This window comes from Leptonychotes weddellii, chromosome 4, assembly GCF_054177405.1.
Source record: "Leptonychotes weddellii isolate Sample4059 chromosome 4, ASM5417740v2, whole genome shotgun sequence".
In the NCBI taxonomy this organism is placed as follows: domain Eukaryota; kingdom Metazoa; phylum Chordata; class Mammalia; order Carnivora; family Phocidae; genus Leptonychotes; species Leptonychotes weddellii.
Window position 1 is genome coordinate 28,580,922 of NC_138372.1, and position 22,389 is coordinate 28,603,310.

Genomic DNA, 22,389 nt, shown 5'->3' on the forward strand with positions numbered 1-22,389 from the left:
CTCCTCTTAGGTAGAGCTGAGTCTGGAAAGAGTGCCCCACTCTAATCTAACCTGCTTGGTCTACACCTGCAGGAATAGATTCTGTGACAGACTGCATTTGGAGGTCCGAACCACTTTGAGAAAGGTAACCAGGATAGGAGATTTAAAAACCTGTCAACCTGTATTTGACAGGTTTAGCCTGGAAAGTAGAGAAGACTGGAAGCACAGGAAAGATAGCCAAATATTCACCAAGCACGTACCATCTGCTAGCTCCCGGGTGTTGAACATGACACAGTAGGTTTCCTGCATTGTGGAGGTTAGAGTCTAGTAAAGAAGATAGACAATAAACAAAACACTACAAATGAAGTGCTGCTAAGAAGCTATGGCGGTGATGGGACCTCAAAAAAGTCCAGGAAAAGCTTCTTTGAGGAAGCGATGTTAGAACTGCAACCTGAAGAACCAGTAGGAATTAGCCAGAGAGGATAATCCTATTATGTGCAAAGGCTTTGTGGTGTGTTCATGACATTGACAAGTCTGGTATAGCTAGTGCTGAGAGTCAAAATGGGAAGGGGAAAGGAGAGAAGGCTGGGTAGGTAAACAGCAACCAGGTAGTTTAGTGCCATGTAACCAGCTTCTAGATTTTGGATTTTGTCTGAAAGGCCATGAAGAACCTTCTGAAGCCATGAAAGTAGGCACTGCAGGAGTCATAAGTTAGAGTATGTATGCCAGAGTCCTAATACGGTCTGATGTGGAAGACTACTGGGTGGAAGTGACTGACTGCTGGCTGGTTGGCTGGATAGATGGATAGATGACTCTGTCTAAAGGTGGGCTGAGATGCCTTGCATAGTGATAATTCTTCACTGGAGGTTTTCAGGTATCTAAGAAGGGAGTCAAACTATAAATGGGCTTTTTGGACTAGATTCTTTTAAGGCACCATACACAATTGAGATTGACAATACCTTGTATTTGGTCATGGATGTCACTACAAATAATAGTTGCACTTATCTATACGGGTAGCTTGTTCTTTTATACAAATTATCAAATTCTCGTTACAGGCCTACAAGGTAGGAATTACTCCCACTTCACTAATGAAGATATTAGGGCTCAGGTTAAGTAAATTTGCTCAAGGTAACAAAGTTAGTGAGCAGGAAAGTCAAAAATTTTAACCCAGATCCATTGTACTCCCAAAGGCCTATGCTCTTAACAGCTACTCTGTAAAGATTCTATCCGAACAAGTACACAAATAGGGTAATAGGCACTTGATGAATGAACAGTTTAGGCCATAAAGGTATTTAGAATTCTTCCAGGGGACTTTGCATTCACCTAGTATTTTATTTAATGCCCGCTATGTGCCAAGCCCTAGGGATACAGTAGCCAATTAAAGGGACATGGTCCCCGTCTTCCTTAAGTTTACAACAGTCAGGGAAGACATGTTAAACCAAAAATTGCACAAATAACTATAACTGGGTTAAATGCTTTGAAAGGAAAGTGTAAGGTGCCATGTAACAGGGAGATCTAATCTAGTATTGAGAGTCTCAAGTAATGATTTAGTTGTCACAGCCCCATCTTTCTCCAAAAAGTTTCTGGTTACCATTCTTTAGTGATAACCTGTAATAGCCAAATCCAGAGTCTTATCTGAGTCACTTTTATTCCTTGCTAGAAAGGATTCTGACTATTGTCACTCACTAGCAGACTGTGGGTCTAACATCAATAGCAGTCACTCATATATCAGTAGGTCATTTCACCCTGACATAAGTACTGCATTTCCAACAGCACTCTAGACTCCTTTTTCTGGATGTGTCTCTGACACCCCAAGCAACTTGTCATACCACTTCCTACAAGAACAAAACAACCATTCCTCCTATTCCAAGCCTCCCTGTTACTGTTCTTTCAACCAGAATGAACAAATTGGAATAGCATCAGACAGTATTTTTCTAAAAATTGTCATAACCTTTTCTCCTCTTCCTTTTTGCCTCTCCCCTCCTACTGGTGGTGCAAACCATCTTTTGGATTCTTGCTGTCTTCACAATTGATCTCAGTTTAGAATATACACGTTGAGTGAACTCTTACAAGTTTTTTGGGTACAGACCGTAGATACTGTATTTTCATACCTCCTTGCTGAATGTATATAGGTACTAGTCAGTAAATAATTGATAACATGCCATATAAGTTATTATACAGCACACTACAGTTCACAAAGTGTTTAGAAAATTACACCATCTGTTTCTGATATAAACCTTGCAAAGGATGTGGAATCCCCTTCTGTAACCAGATGAGCAAAATGAGGCTCAAATATGTTTAGTCTTCTCAAAGATCACAATTTCTAAACAATAGTGACATGTGAAAAAAGAGAATGCTACAAAATAATCCAGTAATAACCTCCCTACACATTTACCAAGTAAACTATTCATTCTTTAGGAAAGATTTCTTTAAATTCTCTCCTCAAATCTCTACTTAACCTCAGTTTTCTCATTTGCCATGTGAAAATAATTGCTGTCCCTTCCATGTATCATTGGAAATGTTCTATATCTACACTCTCCGAGAAGGTAACCACTAGCCACATTGGCTACTTAAATGTAATTAAAATTAAATGTAAAATTCAATTCCTCGGCCACACTATTCACATTCCAAGTGACTAGTGGCTACCATATTGGACAGAGCAGATAGAGAATATTTCCATCATTGCAGAAAGTTCTATTGGACAGTGCTGTGCTACAGCTAGAACTTGCCAAAGATCAAGGAAAGCAATATGACTGAACTGAAAATCCAGGCCATGTCTGGTTGGTTTGGAGTGAGAAAGTTCACTGGGTGAGTGGGAAGCAAGCTGACCTTTAGAACAGTGACATCACAATGCACAGTTCACTGGCTCTAGAACACCTGGGCTCCAGGCCACTCTCCCTAACTCGTATCTAGGTTCCTGAAGCTTCTCTACATGTAGTTCCTGGAGCTGCTGTCTTATTAAAATGTCAACATCTTTTCCTTCGTCTTCATCTGTCTGGGACAACATCATTGATTATCTTTCTCTGAGCTCGATATGGAATTGGCTACAAGCAAGTCTTCTGGGAGAGACTAGTCCACCTCAGCAAACAAATTTGGGTCTACTAGATAATTTTGCTCCAACTGTGCAAGTTATCCTGGGGATTTCCTTTTTGCTTTTGTTGGGAATAGGAGTATATGCCTTATGGATACGAAGTGTTCAGTCAATTCAGGTTATACTCTTTTGTTACAGAGGAATTTAAATAGTTCTAAATTGAAATTTGGTTAGCTCTCTCCTGCATTGTGCTACCCAGTTTTAAAACCATGCAGATGAGCAAAGATAAACCCTAGTCTCTGAAATTGGTTGAAACTAGGTTAACCTTAAAAACTTTACCAATTAGGTTTTGAGCATAAAATGCTCTTTCTCACAGTAGTCTTCGGCTTGTTCTAGAATAAAATAGATCAAACAAGTTCATAAACTGAGAAGGCAGCCTAACCCCAAATTTATATGATCACATACTCATCTTTGATTTTCTACTATGTGCCAGACACCATGAGGGGTACCTTTTAAAAGAATAGGCATTACAAATATAATTGGGATCTTGGGTTTGGCCTTTCTGTTCTTAATGTGACATTGTTCTGTAACCGATGGCAAGGCATGTATATTCATTTAGGCATCACGATATTTTCATTATTTCTCTGTTTTAACAATATCAGGCTCAGTAAATATGCAGGGGTTCTTTTTGGGAATAGGAGTATAATTGGTTAGGATTGTAAGAAACATTTAGGATTTTACATACTTCTAATCACCAATAATAACTTAATAGTTTAATCACCAGCAATAATAGCTATATTTACAATATAGTCAAAATGCTTTTAGAATCCCAACAATTCCATGAAATGGATAGAGGTTATTTTCATATGACAAACAAGGAAACAGGTGCATTGAGGTTCAGTGGAAATCTAAGGGGGTAGGATTTTAAAAGGACTTTCTTAAAGTTTACTTGGTAAATGCTGAGAGAAGTTATTACTGGATCATTTTGTAGCATTCACTTTTCATATATCACTACTGTCAAGGAATCATGGTCACATGCATTCTCTTAACCTTTCAAAACCCTGCATGGATCATTTTGTAGCATTCACTTTTCATATATCACTATTGTCAAGGAATTATGGTCACATGCATTCTCTTAACCTTTCAAAACCCTGCATGGTAGGCAAGGCAGAGAGTATCATATCCATCTTGTGGGTGAGGGAACTTGGTTATCATTGAACCAAGTTGACATAGATTGTAAAAACTGGCAAATCTGAGATTTGAACCTAATTTTTAGGATTCCAAATTCAAATCTTCTCCAAAATCTCATTTACTATAATCCAACTAACCTAAATCCCCAACAGGGATATGTGGGTACACACACATTTCAATTAGCTAATAGAAGAATATAAGGTCAAAACAAAACAAAACAGAGCTATTACTGTAATTCTCAGTTCTGCTCTTGTTTGGTTAATGTTCAGCTCAATTAGATGAATTTGTAGCCCTCCAGACACCTCAGCCAAGAAAGAGGTAGTATAACAAGTGATTAATAGCATGGGCTCTGGAGTTGGACTGCTGGGGTACAAACCTTGGTCCCATCACTTGCTGTGTGAACTGAGAGCAGCCAGCCTCCAAAACCCCACTTTCCTTATCTGTAAGATGGGTTTGTCAACAGTCCCTCCCTTACGGCGGTCATGAGGGTTAAAGGAGATACTGTGTGTAGAAAGCTCAGCACACAATGAATGCTCAATAAACAGTGCCAGTTATCATAATAAGGAAAAAAGATGATTGGTTTTTAATTTTTCTCCTGACAGGAATCTGTCCTAGGTCGTTTTAAAAAAATGTTTTTCCCCATGACCAGGAAATATAGTTTTTCAGACCACAGTGTCCTGAGGGAACTTACATGGAAGTCAGAATTCCTGGATTTCAGTCCTGGTTCTGTCATTTCCAAATATATGAGCTTGGACAATGTTAGGGTCCAAACGGGAAGGTATTTAAATGGTTACCCAGTTCTGGGCTTTTTCTACGTAAATAGGTCATTCGTAGGCAAAACAACCTCCTAGCACAGAGCCCTGCGTGTGGCAAATTTTTAGCAAATGGTATCTGTTATTATCATCTTTATTAATTAAATGCAAATAACAATCCCTGACCTGCCTGTCACTCTATTTTGTGATAAAGATCAAAAGACAAAATAGATATGAAGATGTTTTGCTAAACAGAAGGCTTGGCATAGGAATGAGGGATTATTGTTACTACTAGGTTTTTGCTTTGAATCTGAGGCATTCCCATGAATAAACAAGTAACGTTCAACTTCTGTTGTTTTATTTTAGAAAATATTGTTGTTTGTAATCACCCTCTACAAACTTTACAAGAAGGGCTCAGATTTTTTTCAGGCTTTGCTGGTCAGCCCAGAAGGGAATCATCTCCCAATTCAAGACAATAATCTCTTTCTGTCCTTGGGTCTGCAAGAGAGAATTTTGAAAAAACTTCAGGCAGTGGAAAACAAAGTGAAGGACCTGGAGGGGATGATCATTTCCCACAAACCTGCCACGAAGAGGGATTGCTCCTCAGAGCCTTACTGCAGCTGCTCTGACTGCCAGAGCCCCTTGCCCACATCAGGGTTCACGTCCACGTCTGAAATGTGACAGACTCCAATCTTTTCCAGAAAAGCACTGTCTTTCCCTCGTGTGTGTGGTGGTGTATCAATAAAGATAGAGAACTATATTGAAATGACCCTGCAAGGACTGGCTCTCTATTCAGTAGGGCCCGGCTTCTACCTATGTGTGTGGTGGGATAATGTGGGGTGAACTAGTAGTCAAAAATGTCTCAGAGATGATGATGCCACTGGGTAGGCTGGAGGCCATAAACAGCCATATAGAAAAGGAGAGCCAAACTGGAATCCATGGGAAAAGAAGGGAAAGTGGGTCAGGTATATGGCCTTGAGCTCCATGCTGAAGAGGTTGGATTAGATAGAATAAACACAGCAAAAAAGTGCTGCTGAGGGGTAGTGCTGTGTACTGTCCTATAGAGGTAGGCTGGCTCTTGTGCTGGCCTTCAGCCTAAAGGTCTGTCTGCATTAATTACCCAGAGATGGACAAGGATGGGGTGGACATAAAGGACTCTTTACTTTTATCCAACTTTTATTGATACTTACTCTGGGCTAAGCATTATGATAATCCTTAGGAATCTGTCCTTTGTGTTTCAGGAGCACCCGGTTTGGCTGGTTGGGCAGCTAATTTCAGAACAAGGAGTTATATATAACACAGTGGAATCACATCATCTTGAACTCAGCTGAATTCTCCTTTGTGAATCCCAGCTTGGCAGGGAGGGAAGGAGGCACCTACCCGTCATTTCACTTGATGAGTGTGTACTCTGACGGGGGTGGGGGGGCGGCAGCAGATCATCCCCTCAGCGGGTGGTTCTCAGATTCCACAAGCCTTATAGTGTGTGCATTTTTGCCACAGTAAATGTGATTATACAGCCATTGAAATACTTTGTAAGTATCTGACACCCAAATGAAATACTTCATTTGTGCAAAGAAAGACACAGTGATTTATTGCCATGCTGAAGAAAAACCTGGCTGTACTATTCAACAGGAGACAATATAACAATCTCCTTAGTGGCATCTTCCTAAGGGATTATGAGGGTAATTTTGATCATAATTTTTGTCCAGTGCACGGCATTAAAATGCAACCTCTGTATAATACAGTGTACTCAGTGTAAAAACAGGTCAGTGAATACAGGGTAGGTCCAGGAAAGGCTTTGCTAAGGAAGTGACACTGAGTAGTCCCATAAAGGGTTACATGGGCAGACAATGAAATGGAAGGTATTCATGCTTCACGAATTACCTTGGAGCCATATAAAAAAGAGGGAGGCTTGGCTGGAGAACAGGAGAATTTCAGGGTGGCTGAAGCACTGGCTATTTCCTAAGCTACAGTGAAGAATTTTGGCTTCAGGGAAAGACACTAATCTCATCCTCAGATCAGATTTAATTCATGATGTGGTGAACAGAACAGATGGAAGTTACCAACAATGTGCATTATCTGACAGTGTGGGTGAGTAGTTTGTTAACTCTGCTGCTGAAGGTGTGCCATGCAATCTTTTAAAGTCAATTTCTCAGGGCACCTGGCTGGTTCAGTTGGTAGCACATGTGATTCTTGATCTCGGGGTCATGAGTTCGAGTCCAACGTTGGGTGTAGAGAGATTACTTTTTAAAAATTTAATTAAAAGAAATTTGGAAAAATTGAAGTCAATGTCTCAATTTTTTGCACTGTCTACATTTCAGTGTCTTCCTGTATAGTTCCAGTCATCTTGTCTTAGTTACATCTCGGGGGTATTTCAAAGGGAAGTGTCTGAAGAAGGGCCTAGAAGAATAGACTGATGTCAGGTAATGAAGGCACTTAAAGGTCATACCATGTTGTTGGAAATGGATCATTGTAGGTTTTTAGACAGGGGAGTAACATAGATATGGTAGTCTGTGTGGGAGATAGAATAGAATGAGCTAGATGTAGAAGATAAAACAGGCTGGCTGCTTCTTTGAGGATACACAGTGTTGTAGAAACTGAGGGAGCCACCTTGTTTCTGGCTCTCAGCTCCCCAGAAAGGGTGTGTGATTCACACCACAATCACAAGAGATTGACACCAAATATTCATTCCCAGTGTGGGGAGTCGGTCATTCTTGAGACCAGAGCACTTATGTCCAGGGCATCAGTTAAGGAAACTTGGATGCGTGGTAAGCAGAGAATCAAGGCAAAATGGAGAAAGGGCTTGAGAGCTACTTTATCCTTCAGGTTAGATGGGGTAGATGAACTATTCTACACCAGCGTCCACCACTCTAGAGGGGAGAATCCTTATCCTCCAAATTCAGGCTGTCTCCTTTGGCAAAACGCTGACAATAACCTGTTTTGAGGCTCCCATTTCGGTCTTTACACACACCAGCCCCTCTATTTACAAACACTATCTGCAGTGAACAAATGATTCACTTTCCATACTTTATTTTCCCTCTGCTGATACCACCCTAGTCTAAGCCCCCATCATTTCTCACCTGGATTCTCAAAATGGCCTCCTAACTGGACTCCCTGCTTCCATCTGTGTCCCCGTTCAATTTATTCTCCACACAGTGGGCAAAGAGATGTTAGTTCTCTGCTCAAAACCTTCCAATGGCTTCTCATTTCACTCTGAGTAAAAGTCAAGTTCTTAACTAAAGGATTGTGCATGTTGACATGATCTGCCCTCCCCCCTCCTTCTTACTCTCTTCTTTCCACACCCTCTTATTCCTCAAATATGCTAACCATTGTCTGGTCGTAGGGCCTTTGCACTTGCTATTCACTGTGGCACACTTTCCCCAGATACCCATGTGGCTTCTTCTCTTACTTTCTTTAGGTTTATGCTCAAATGTCAATCTGAGAGGTCTTCCTTGACTACTTTAAACTTTTTTTTTAAGATTTTATTTATTTATTTGAGAGAGTGAGCAAGAGAGCAAGAGAAGGGGGAAGGGCAGAGGGAGAGAGAATCCCAAGCAGACTCCTCACTGAGCCTGGAGCCCAACATGGGGCTCAATACCATGACCCCGAGCTGAAATAAAGAGTTGGACGTCCAACGGACTGAGACACCCCATCTAACCTGAAGGGTAAAGTAGCTCTCAAGCCCTTTCTCCATTTTGCTGCTCCTTTGACTATTTCATGTAAAGAAGGTGCCCTCATACCAACATGCTGTATCCCCCTTTCCCTGCCTTTTCTGACAGCACCTATCACCTCCTCCACTTTTACTTTTATGTATTTGGATATTATCCATCTTCCCCTCCATCTACCCTAGCCCACTAAGAATGTAAGCTTCAAGAGAGAAAGTTCACTGTCTAGTTCACTGCTATATCCCAGGCACCCAGAATAATGCCTGGTACTTAGCAGATATTCAATATTCATTGAATGAATGAGTGAATTCCAGTCTTCACTTGAGAAACCTCTTACCAGCTTCCTGTTCCCTTATCTCTTCAGACACATGGTGACAGATCAACACTATGATGAGGTTCTCCCAAGTACGGAGAGCTAGTAGCTAGTCTTTATAGGGCCAGATACATTGCTAAAAGCTTTACATGATTTTTCTCATTTGTTCCTCACAATAGGAGGTGGTAAGTACTATTATTCTCATTTTACTGATGAGAAACTGATGCACAGAGATATTAAGTAACTTGCTAATATGTGGTGCAACTGTGACTGGCACTCAATCAGCCTGATTCTAAATCTGTGCTCTTAGCCACAAAGTTTGGTTGGCAGGAGTTTCCGTGAGGCTTTTGGACAAACTGCAGCAGGATGGAGCTGGATGAACCCAGACAGATGAAGCAAGAAAACCGAAGAGGGCATGGCAATGACAGCCCAAAGGAGAGAGAATTTTGAAAAAATGTTTATCCTCTCATATTTTTAAGTTGATAACTAAGTTTTCATCATAGGGGCACCTGGGTGGCTCAGTCGGTTAAGCCTCCAACTCTTGATTTCAGCTCAGGTCATGACCTCAGGGTTGTGAGTTGGAGCCCTGCTGGCTGTGGAGCCTGCTTGGGATTCTCTCTCTCCCTCTCCCTCTTCTCGCCCAACCCCTGCACATTCGTGTGTGTGTGTGTGCACTCTTTCTCTCTCTAAAAATACAAAAAAAGTTTTCATCATAAATATAAATAGCTACAATAAATATAAACTCTGGCAAACTATAAATAATGAAATTTGAAGATAAAGCTGTTAAACCCTTTTTATAGTGTATCCAACAGATTCTACGTAACAATGGCCATCATCATCCATTTAAAATTACACAAATGAGCTCTTTTTAAATTTTTTAAAATTAACATATAATGTATTATTTGTTTCAGGGGTACAGGTCTGTGATTCATCAGTCTTACACAATTCACAGTGCTCACCATAGCACATACCCTCCCCAATGTCCATCACCCAGGCACCCCATCCCTCCCACCCCTCTCCACTCCAGCAACCCTCAGTTTATTTCCTGAGATTAAGAGTCTCTTATGGTCCGTCTCCCTCTCTGGTTTCATCTTGTTTCATTTTTTCCTCCCTTCCCCTATGCTCCTCTGTCTTGTTTCTCAAATTCCTCATATCAGTGAGATCATATGATAATTGTCTTTCTTTGATTTATTTCACTTAGCATAATACCTTCTAGTTCCATCCACATCATTGCAAATAGCAAGATTTCATTTTTTTGATGGCTGCATAATATTCTATTGTATATATATACCACATCTTCTTTATCCATTCATCTGTTGATGGACATCAACAGCTCTTTCCATAGTTTGGCTATTGTGGACATTCTGCTATAAACTTTGGTGTGCGCGTGCGCCTTCGGATCACTACATTTGTATCTTTGGGGTAAATACCCAGTAGTGCAATTGCTGGGTCATAGGGTAGCTCTGTTTTCACACAAATGAGCTCTTTAACATTTGGTAATTCTATATTGTTCTTTTATCATCTCTACATTATATTTATGTTCTACTTTCCCATAAAATGTTATCCAAATAATGTTTATGTTTCAAAAACCTTTTATTGATCACTTAATCATGATACAAGTATGTATTAAGGGAATTTAAAAAAATTCCTGTAATTGTATAGCTCTCTGTATTAGAATTCTGAGTTGAGTAATCATTACAAGTATCTTTAATATACAGCTGCTCAAAATGGCACCATTATAAATTTTGATAATAGGTAAATATAAAAGGTAAAATTGTACTGGAAATGCATCTCTCAGTGAGATGGATGGGGCTTCCCCACCAATTAATGAATGTATCTAAATGACTATTTCTTACTGCTAGATTAACAGGGTTCAGTTTCAATTTTCTCTTTTCATAGATACAGTGCCAAGAAATACTACTCACATAAATAGATGCGAATGCTGGTAATTTTGTTATAGAAATATCAGTGGGGCGCCTGGGTGGCTCAGTTAAGTGTCTGCCTTCAGCTCAGGTCATGATCCCAGAGTCCTGGGATCGAGTCCCGCATCCGGCTCCCTGCTCCTCGGGAAGCCTGCTTCTCCCTCTCCCACTCGCCCTGCTTGTGTTCCCTTTCCCGCTGTGTCTCTCTGTCAGATAAATAAATAAAATCTTTAAAAAAATGTCAATCAATTCTTTGGTTTCCTTCTGAGTGATATGCCAGAAGTCAAATAGTGTTCCTTCCTCAGCTGACAGTTCAATTAGGTCTACTACTAATTCTGTTGAAGGCAAAAAACAAAAAATAAAACGGAAACTATCTAGCAAAAGAATTTATCCTGTCATTACAGTCCTTCACTTTCTCAAGTGATTTTTAATTATACTGATTACTTTCTCTTAGAGGCATTTAGAAAGAGTTGGGAAGTTGGAGATGTTAATTTCAACACATCTTTAGCATTACAATATTAACTGTAATTTAAATATATTTTAGTTGCAGCTGCAGATTTAGCTCAATTTACTGTAAATAATAATTATGCAAATTAGCAACGCCAGTCTCTTTGACAAACCAATTAACCAAATTAGACTTTCCTTGGTGAGAAAAATTTTCCCTTTTCACGTCAAATAAATGTGTTAACAGGTGTTCCCCTGACCACATTTCACTTCTCAATTCCCAAGATAAACATGGCACCGGGCTTTGACTGAGTTTGTCCTTAGAGAAAGTAAGGCGCTTTCAGTTCAGCTGTTTTTAAACCTATGCTTTCCTTGCTTTGCTCCAGAACACCCTCTCAGGCAAAATGCCACCTCCACCTTCACTTGGGGTGGCAGAGGCAAGGTCTTTAAACGAACATCTCATCACTACCGCCCACTCTCCAACAGGCCTGCACTCAGAACACCCCGATGCGGGCCAAAATACTGCACTTTTAATACCAAGTCTCGCTCCTAGCTATCCCTTTAGCCCTAAGGTATTCCGGGCGTGGACACGGGTCGAAGTCAGCCCCTCGGCCGTGCTTCCCAGCCACCTCAGGGCGGGGGCGGGGGCGGCGGCCCCGTCTGTGTCAGGCCCCGCTTAGTCCGGACTTCCACTGGGCTCGCCTTGGCCGGGAAAGCCAGCGCAAGCCCCCGACCGAAGGATGCGCCTGCCGCTCGGGAGAAAGCGAGAGCTTTCCTGACCCAGGAGGGAGGCCGGAACCCTCGGCGGGAACCGGGCGTGGAGGGGAGGGAGGGGGCAGAAAGCTGGTGTCACGCAGCTCGGCATGATCGCGCCGAGCCGGGGCCGGCTGAGGCCGGAACTCGGCGTAAGGACTTCGGCACTTCTCGGGCCGGAAGTGGGGAAGGCGCGATTGTCCTTTTCCGGCAGAAAGTAGGAGGCCCTGGGGGCGTCGCCATGGGGAAGAGTGTTGGTGTAACACTGCGGGCTGCGCGGAGGGGGTGGGATGGAGGCGGGTGTCGGTGTAGGGGCGCTCGGAACGGACGGATATCGCTGTGGCACTGCGGGGACGCTCTGAGGGGACTGGTGTCGGTGTGGCACTGGTGCACGCTGAAGGAGCCGGCGGAACCGGGTGGCCATGGGGATGTGGGCGTCGCTGGACGCGATGTGGGAGATGCCAGCTGAGAAGCGTATCTTCGGGGCTGTGCTGCTCTTCTCCTGGACAGTGTATCTTTGGGAGACCTTCCTAGCACAGCGGCAGGTGAGCCTAGACAGGGCCCACCCGACCCCGACACCTGGGCAGCCCAGGCCGGCGTCGATCTCGACCCCGAGTCCCTGGATGATTGCTGTGGCCCCAGCACCCGCTTCGACCCCGGGGGTCCCTGAGAGGCCTCCTAACTTGGCCCGATGGCGGGCTTGGCCTTGAGGGTATCTCGTGCCTCTGGGAGGTTTTCCGCAACGTGATCCTGGGACCCAGGAGGGTTAGGGCCTGGTGAAACGGAAAGCAGGGCTGCCGCCTGGTCAACTTGAGCTCTGTCTGGCCCACAGCTTTCTCAGGCCCCTCAAAAGGAAGGCAGGCAGGCAAATTTTTGGTAATGTTGTTATAGAAATGTCAGTCGGGGCGCCTGGGTGGCTCAGTCGTTAAGCGTCTGCCTTCGGCTCAGGTATTGATCCCGGGGTCCTGGGATTGAGCCCCGCATAGGGCTCGAAAGGAAGAGGTAAAATTTTTAGAATCACAGCTTCCCCATGACATTCGTGTAATCATGCTCAACGCCGGCGTTAGGAAACCATTTTCTGAAAGTATAAAGACTTCACAGTCCTTCCTGAACTTTTTTCTAAAAAAAAAAAAAAAAAAAAAAGATACAGTATGTTGTTTTGCCCAAAGAGCAGTATTTTCTTGTTTTACTTAAAAACGTCTTTATTATTGTTTAAGCAATTAGAACTGTAAAGCAGGAAGTGAAAGTTACTCAATAACAAATTTCTGGAGATAATCACAATGAACAGCCCTCTGGGTTAGAGATCTGAACTTTTAAGTGAGATTTTAAGTTTGTCTCCTTTATTGCAGTCTCTCACTGCTGATTTGCTTTACCTACACTCTTCTATGTTGTCACTGAATTGTGTCAACCGTGATGGTTATTTATGAGAGCCTTTCTCTTTTTAACTGCTGGAACTCTTTTTCTTGAGCATTACAGCCATTTTCCTCTGCAAATTTCTTCTCAGATTACATTCTGCATGAATATATTGAAATTTTTAGTTTTTCGTCAATGTCTGAGTTGTATCTTAATCTCTTCTTTTAGTCCAGAATCTTTATTTACTTATTTTTAAATAATCTTTTGAGTCATTTTGTTTGTCTTTTTTAAAGTAATCTCTCTGCCCAACTCAGGACCCCAAGATCAAGAGTCACATGCTCTACCAACTGAGCCAGCCAGGTGCCCCTAGCCCAAGTGTATAGCACTGGGTTCTCTGACACAAATATGTTTGGCTAACTTCATTAGTACAGAACCTTGAGGGCCTAGAGAAGATCCTTTGCATAAAGTAAACACACAGTATATACTGTCTAAATTGGGGATGAGGTACTGAACATCTGTCTTACTTTAATGATAAGCCCAATTACAGTAACTACTTTTCAGTAATGTCTCCTTTACTCTCTTATGCTTTAAAGTACTGCCTTTTATTGAGGGTTTGGTAAAGTGCCCAATAATATATAGAGAAGCCATGTGTCATAAAACCATTGCAGGAGATGCAGTCCATTATATTGTTTCGTTTCTGTGCCCTGTATTATGTCCCATGGGCTGAAATTACTGTTTAGAATTTGGTGTAATGATAGAGTTTGTCTTTCTTGAAGACCTGATCTGTTTCTATTTGTCATTCCTCAAATTTCCCTTAATTTGGTTTCTAGGACCACGTTTAATAACTAGTCACAATATCTGTTAATACTTACGGCTAGCATATTTGCTTCCTTCTCCTTTCCATGAATTTGTTTTCTAAATTATATAGGATGTATGTTTTACTTGGAGTGAGTGGTACCCTTTGTGATGTACCATTTTGGTTTACATATGCAGACTGAAGTGCGATAACCCCGATTTTAATTTTACCTAGTCAGCTAGCCGCAGCTTCTCGTTCTGCTTTTACTTTCCTGAATCAATTGTTTTAGTGATCAATGCACTTGATTAAATGCAGTATTATGTATAAATAAAGCAAATTCAGTAGGCTATACAATAAATGCTATAAACCACTCAGTGTTTGATCATAAATGACTACTGTAATAAAAAATGAGTTGGTTTGATCTCTCAAAGTGTTTTCTTCAAAATATTTCAGAGACGGATATATAAAACAACAACTCATGTACCACCGGAGTTAGGACAGATCATGGATTCAGAAACCTTTGAGAAATCCCGACTGTATCAGCTGGATAAAAGTACTTTCAGCTTCTGGTCAGGACTCTATTCAGAGATTGAAGGCACTGTGAGTAATTTACTTCTTGGAGAGACTATCAAATTGTTTAATACTTTGTAATGTTTGTTTTTATCTTGTATTTTTGTAACACAAAAGAGGGTACCATATCTACAAATCCCAGAATGCTTTCTTTTTTTTTTTTAAAAGATTTTATTTATTTATTTGAGAGAGAGAGAATGAGAGACAGAGAGCACGAGAGGGAAGAGGGTCAGAGGGAGAAGCAGACCCCCCACTGAGCAGGGAGCCCGATGTGGGACTCGATCCCGGGACTCCAGGATCATGACCTGAGCCGAAGGCAGTCGCTTAACCAACTGAGCCACCCAGGCGCCCCCCAGAATGCTTTCTTAACCTTTGTCATCAATAGTAATGGGTGTAGAGCAAAAGAGGCTGAAACGTAATTGTTAGGGAGTTGAAAACTGTGGTGTATGATAACTGTCATAGGTCAGGTGTGAAAAACAACCTTGTATTGTTAAGTTATTCTTATAGCAGTTCCTCCTTGTCTTCCTGCCTCTTTTTTTTTTTTTTAAAGATTTAATTTATTTATTTGAGAGAGAGAGGCAGAGGGAGAGGGAGAAGCAGGCTCCCTGCTGAGCAGGGAGCCCAATGTGGGGCTTGATCCCAGGGTCCTGAGATCGTGACCCAAGCCCAAGGCAGACACTTAAGCGGCTGAGCCACCCAGGCGCCCCTCCCCCCCTTTTTTTAAAGTACCAGTTCCTCCTCCTGTTCCTGTCTCTGTCTTTTTTTTTTTAAAGATTTTATTTATTTATTTGCGAGAGAGAGAATGAGAGACAGAGAGCACGAGAGGGAGGAGGGTCAGAGGGAGAAGCAGACTCCCCGCTGAGCAGGGAGCCCGATGCGGGACTCGATCCCGGGACTCCAGGATCATGACCTGAGCCGAAGGCAGTCGCTTAACCCACTGAGCCACCCAGGCGCCCTTTTTTTTTTTTTTAATATTTATTTAAGTAATCTCTACACCCAACATGGGGCTCAAACTCACCACCCCAAGATCAAGTGTCACTCGCTCCACCAACTGAGCCCATCAGGCGCCCCTCAGAATGGTTTCTTTCTTTCTTTTTTTAGAAATTTTATTTATTTATTTGAGAGAGAGAATGAGCACAAGCAGGGGGAGTGGCAGAGGGAGAGGGAGAAGCAGACTTCTTGCTGAGCAGGGAGTCTGACCCAGGGCTCCATCCCAGGACCCCAGGATCAGGACATGAGCCAAAGACAGACACTTAACTGACTGAGCCACCCAGGCGTCCCCTTCCTGCCTCTATTTTTTTTTTTTTTAAGATTTTTATTTATTTGAGAGAGAGCACGTGCGCACGCATAAGCATGAGTAGGGGCAGGGCAGGGGCAGAGGGAGAGGGAGAAGCTGACTCCCTGCTGAGAAGGGTGCCCCTTCCTGCCTCTATCTTAACTCTAACTGTCCTTCACATTGTAGCCAAAGGAATTCTGAAGCACAGTTCTGATCATGTTATTCTCCTGTATAAAACCTAACACTGGCTCACTGTTTCCTTCAGGGTGGAGCCCATATTTCTTCATATGGATTTTTGAGGTCCTTTTTTTTTAAGATTTTATTTATTTATTTGACAGAGACAGGGAGAGCGGGAACACAAGCAGGAGGAGTGGGAGAGGGAGAAGCAGGCCTCCCATGGAGCAGGCAGCCTGATGCAGGGCTCGATCCCAGGATGCTGGGATCATGACCTGAACTGAAGGCAGACGCCCAACGACTGAGCCACCCAGGCGCCCCTTTGAGGTCCTTTTTGACCTGGCCATTGCTTACTTCAGCTTCATCTTTTTATTCCTTCCCCTGAATTCTTTTCCCTTCTTTTTTGTCCATCTCATACCCAGCATGGTTTCCTGTGACTTCAAGTCTTTTCACATGTTGGTATCTTCCAGTGGTGCCCACCTCTTCAAGTCTACTCTCACTGGAAGCTGATTAATCCCCACTCTTCCTATTAGGTTCCAGCTGAGACATCATCTCTTCTAAGAAACAGTTTGAAACTTCCCCTGTCCCTCAGGACTGAATAAGGTATCGTCCTATCATTATTCCTATCAGAGTACTTATCACATTGTATTGAGTTTTCCTGTTGACAGGCAGGGCGTTCCTTAAAGAAAGGATATTTTAAGGTTTTATAATCTTTTGGTACCTAGTGCCTGGTATAAAATAAGCACATAATCCGTATTTATTGAGTGAAACAGGTGACAAATCATTTTTACTTAGTAAAACAGACCCAGTGTTACCCCCATGCCAAAAGAAGAAAGGCTCTGTAGTGTAGAGCAGTGTTCTCAGTCTTTTTTTCATGATTGACTCTGGCCTCTGGCCCTGTATATTTTTAGTTTTGTTTTTTTTTTTAAAGTAGGCTTCATGCCCAACATGGGGCTTGAACTCACGACCCTGGGATTGAGTGTTGCATGCTCTACCAACTGAGCCAGCCAGGTACCTCTAGACATTTTTTTCTTAATCACCCCTCCATGAAATTTTGATACCACAGATATATTATATATCTCTTTCTGAACTATATGTATGTGTATCTGTGCTTTATAAATAAAATGACTAAGATTTTTTTCCATTCCCAAAGCCAGTTCTTGGTTTTTCACCTCTAAGAACAATTGAAAGTGCATGGTGCAGAGGTTAAGAGCAGACTCTGAATTCAGGTGGCTTGAGTTTGAATCTCAGCTTTATCATACCAGCTATGGGACCTCAAGCAAGTCACCACTTCTGTGCCTCAGTTTTCTCGTCTTAAAATTGTGTGGCAATGGGGCGCCTGGGTGGCTCAGTTGGTTAAGCGCCTGCCTTCAACTCAGGTCATGATCCTGGGGTCCTGGGATTGAGCCCTGCATAGGACTCCTTGCTTGGCGGGGAGTCTGCTTCTCCCTCTGCCTGCTACTCCCCCTGCTTGTGCTCTCTCTCTCTGTCTGACAAACAAATAAATAAAATCTTCAAAAAAAAATTGTGTGGTAATAATTTCTCATTTACAATGTTGTTGAGAGGATTAAATGAGTTAATATATGTAAAATGATTAGAACAGTGCCTGATCATTGTAAGTGCTCTGTAAGTGTTGGCTATTATTATTTTTATCATCATGATCATGATTATCATCACTCTTCCTCCATAACTCTCTTAGATCTCCTAGTACCACTAAGAGGAAGATTCCTATTGAAAATAAATGAGATCAGCTACCACAACTGTTTCATCAGTTAAAGAGAAAAGACCAGCTGTTCGTGGCTTTGTTAAGTAATAAAAACATTGTCTAGCTAGGTACAAAATTTTCCTTGACAGTTATGAACTAGTATGGTTAGAACCAAATATTAGAAAACTTTCCCATCTCCTCAGGATGATGAAAAAGTAACAGAGTTAAGAAGAAGAGTTAGATCTTCCTATTTTAGAAAAATTAGTGGGGCGCCTGAGTGGCTCAGTCGGTTAAGCGTCTGCCTTCGGCTCAGGTCATGATCCCAGGGTCCTGGGATCGAGCCCCACATCAGGCTCCCTGCTCAGCGGGAAGCCTGCTTCTCCCTCTCCCATTCCCCCTGCTTGTGTTCTTGCTCTGTGTCTCTCTCTGTCAAATAAATAAATAAAATCTTTAAAAAAAAAAAAAGAAAAATTAGTAAATGATCTGAAAAAATTGCCTTGGTTTTTGGCATACATAGCAATTGCTAGTAATTAGTCTTTTCAGTATTGATTTTTTTCCCCCAATATTGATTTTTTAATTATACTTTTACTAGTCCAAGCCTATTTTAGTTACTGAGACATTGAAGATTAGTATTGAAACCTGATGCTTTCCAACCAAGCCAGGAAAGGTAGCTTTATTGTGGATTATATTTGGCTTTGGTTAATTTATCTGAAGCATTTCTTCTGTTAGGGTCCAAGCAGGAAATCAGCCTTTAGAGAGAGATGGAAGTAGAGGTGGTGAATTTAGACACCATCCTCTTTCCTCACTAATGTTTGATTCTGTGATATTCTTTGGCTTACCCCCCACAGGGCCATTATAAGAAAAACAGGCAAAATATTTTCAATCTCCTTGGTTATCACTAATAAACAGTTCCAGGAAAGATGGGCAATAGCTTGGTGGTTACGGTTGGTGAGCATGGGGATGGCTTAGTTTGTTCTAGGAGAGGACAGAGGCAGGGAGAACACGTAGAATGAGAGCTTCATAGTGTGCTGTAGCTCGAACCAGAAGCAGTACTGGTTTGTACTGGGCTAAAGCTGGGGATAGTAATCGTCACCGTCATCATCATCATATGGGTAGTAGTGATTTTCACTTCATATATTGTTTTTATATTTATTGTTTTGTTTGATGTTTACAAGAGTGCTTGGAGGTAGAAAGTATAGGCATTGTTATTCCCTTTTTATGGACGAGAAAGCAAAGGCTTAGAGAAATTAAATGGCTAGTCTATTTAATGGCCAATGACATTAATAAGTGGTAGAACTGGGTTTCAAACTCTGCTCTTCTGAGTCTTTAAAATTACATTGAAGAAACCATTCTTTTTTTTTTTTTAAAGATTTTATTTATTTATTTGACAGAGAGAGACACAGCGAGAGAGGGAACACAAGCAGGGGGAGTGGGAGAGGGAGAAGCAGGCCTCCCGCAGAGCAGGGAGCCTGATGCGGGGCTTGATCCCAGGACCCTGAGATCATGACCTGAGCCGAAGGCAGACGCTTAACAACTGAGCCACCCAGACGCCCCGGAGAAACCATTCTTTTTTTTTTAAATTAATTTATTTATTTTAGAGAGAGAGAGAGCTGGGGGAGGGGCGGAGAGAGAGGGAGAGAATCCTCACGCAGACTCCCCATTGAACCCGGAGCCCATTGCGGGGCTTGATCCCAGGACCCTAAGATCATGACCTGAGCCGAAACCAAGAGTTGGACCTTAACCGACTGAACCACCCAGGTGCCCTGAAGAAACTTAAAACTCCGGGGACCATATCATAATTGTGCTACATTTATCCTTGGGGAATTAGTAGCTATATTTATCACAGGAAGCATTTTGTGTTACTTTGAAATCCTGTTCTGTTTGAAAACAAGTTCATTAATTCCTATTTTGTCTTGATTAGAATTAATAGGTTTTTATCTTTTGGTCACAAAGAACAAGTGGAAAGATTAAGTTAGATTTTTTTTTTTTTTGCCTCCTTTTTTCTACCTGAGGGAACATAAGTGTAGGCCTTATGTGACCAATACAGGTGCCACTGTTCACACAAATGTGACAGAGGACCCACAGAGAAGATGTCCAGCCTTTCTGAGACAGACTTTCCTGATAACTCACAGATGTCAGTGAAGACCCGTCAGGAAGTGGAATGGCTGGGCAGTCAAGGAGGGCAGTGTAGAAAAGTTCAAATTGTTGCTTCTCCAATTTCTACGCATTTCTGAGTGAGGACCTTAGCCTTTTTGAGCTTCATTTTTTTCCTCTTTAAGATGAGAAGTCGAGGGGTGCCTGGGTGGGTCAGTCCGTTAAACGTCTGCCTTTGGCTCTGGTCATGATCCCGGGGTCCTGGGATTGAGCCCCGCATTGAGCTCCCTGCTCAGCAGGGAGCCTGCTTCTCCCTCTCTGTCTGCTGCTCCCCCTGCTTGTGCTCTTTCTCTGTCAAATAAAATCTTTAAAAAAAAAAGGATGAGAAGTTGATACATATTACCATGTCTCACGTGATTTGTGGCAAGGACTAGGTGAGCGAGACCATGTAAATGAAGCAGTTAATACAGTGCCCAATACATAGCAGTGACTTTAACCTCTCTGAGTTTCAGTTGCTTCTTCTATAAAGTAGAGATGACTATATGCCGTGCCTGCTTTTCAAGACTGTAGTGAAATCGTATATGTAAAAGTATTGGACTTGTTTTTGTTGGGTTCATTAGTTCTAAGACATCTCCAGCAGCATGCTCAGTGAGATTATCAATAGAAAGAAATTTTACTGTTTACTGGGCTTTATATTTCATTTCCCAAAGTATACTAAATAAGGCTTGCAACAGCAGTTTCCAAAAGCATTCATAGATGCATTCAAAGTTTATATTAAAGCTACCCTTGATACATACTTAAAAGCTGGACTTTTAATAATAGGTGTTTCAGCCTTTCACCAGAAGACTTATAAATCCTTAATTTTGCATTGTATATTAGTTTTGAGAATAGGCTGAAAGAAGTGCCATCTCAAGTCAGTTAGTTCAACAAGTGGAGCATATACCATACAGTGGTGCCAAAGCATGTCTTTTGGGAAAACAGGGTTTATATCCAAGATTGAGTGAGGTGCAGAAGAATGGAAATAGCTGGACGTAGAGTTAAGGAAGCCTTTAAGACAGCAGTTTATTAAACCAATTATTTTCACACTTCGGTGTACATCATTTTACCTGGGGACTGCTGGGCTCCACTTTCAGTTTCTGATTCAGTGGCTCTGGGGTGGAGCCTGAGTATTTGCATTTCTAACACATTCCCAGGTGATGCTGCTGCTGCTATACAGAGACCATATTTGAGATCCATGGCATTAAACCAAGCCAGTGTACAAGGAAACATCTAAAAGATGGATAGCACCAAGTATGCTTGAGATTATGGGGAACAGGAACCATCAGGTACTGCTGATGAGAGTGTAATTTGGTATAAACACTGTAGAGAAGGAACAAGCTGGTAATACACCGAATAAAGTTAACGGATCACCATGGATGGATCTAAAAATTTGTAGAGTGTAAAAAGCAAGTTGTAGAATGATAAGTACAATATGATGTCATTTATATGTAGTCAAAAAGCATATATAAATCACTGTAGTATTTATGGATACATATGTAAAAATGGAAAGTAGATTGGAAGGCTACCCATGAAATATATAATAGTGCCCAAACTCCTCAAAACCGCAAGGAACCATGTGTGAACCAATGAGAAAACTGTGCTTCTAACCAAGGAGTGTGATTGATCATTGTGTTCCTGAGGCTCCACAGAAAGGAAAAATAAATTGATTCCTTTTGAGTTCCATAAATTTAGTATCTGTTGGGGGAAGTTGTGTTTTATAAGCATGTATTCTTTTCAGATTTTAAGACCAGCTCACTCATTCGAATGTCATGGTGATTTGGTGAATATCTTTATTCACTTTATCTGCCCAAGACAAAGGGTGGTGCTGAAAAGGGGGCCTCCTCCTATGAAACCCTGATTCCTACCTCAGGATTCACCTTTTCATTACCTGGGGAAAGCACAGATACCCCATTCTGTCTCTCAGTTTGGTAAGTTGACCTGACTCCACCAACACTGATACTAATACTTTGTCCTGATTGAAGGGGGCTGTTTCCTTTCAAGGAAAAGCCACTTAGGAAGCCACATAGCCTGGTTCACATCCCATTTTCGTTGCTTATCAGGTGTGGGATTCTGGACAAATTGCTTACTTTTTCTCTAAGCTTATTTCCTGATTCATAAAGCCTTTGTTGTGGTCTTTGGCAAGATGTTTTTTTTCCCTCCAACTTTATAGAGATATAATTCACATACCATACTAATTTATCCATATAAAATGTACAGTCAAGGGGCACCTGAGTGGTGCAGTTGCTTGAGCATCCGACTCTTGGTTTCAGCTCAGGTCATGATCTCAGGGTCATGAGGTTGGGCTCTGTGCTCAGGGGGGGAGTCTGCTTGA

The 22,389-nt window shown here is 41.9% G+C and overlaps 2 protein-coding genes across 2 annotated transcripts in view; both read left to right on the top strand.

Moving 5' to 3' along the window:
- The first annotated feature begins 2,724 nt into the window (after positions 1 to 2,724).
- Positions 2,725 to 6,494, top strand: TMCO2 (transmembrane and coiled-coil domains 2). Its single transcript, XM_006737512.2, has 2 exons — positions 2,725 to 3,188; positions 5,320 to 6,494. Exons 1-2 carry the CDS (start codon positions 2,943 to 2,945, stop codon positions 5,632 to 5,634), a joined length of 561 nt encoding a protein of 186 aa, XP_006737575.1. The 5' UTR covers positions 2,725 to 2,942; the 3' UTR covers positions 5,635 to 6,494.
- Positions 6,495 to 12,326: 5,832 nt separating this feature from the next.
- Positions 12,327 to 22,389, top strand: part of ZMPSTE24 (zinc metallopeptidase STE24) — a 41,873-nt gene continuing 31,810 nt past the window's right edge. Inside the window, 5 exon segments of the mRNA XM_081818193.1 lie at positions 12,327 to 12,595; positions 14,653 to 14,799; positions 15,502 to 15,535; positions 18,193 to 18,237; positions 18,684 to 18,691. Of these exon segments, the coding sequence (XP_081674319.1) occupies positions 12,473 to 12,595; positions 14,653 to 14,799; positions 15,502 to 15,535; positions 18,193 to 18,237; positions 18,684 to 18,691 (357 nt within the window). The 5' untranslated portion in view covers positions 12,327 to 12,472.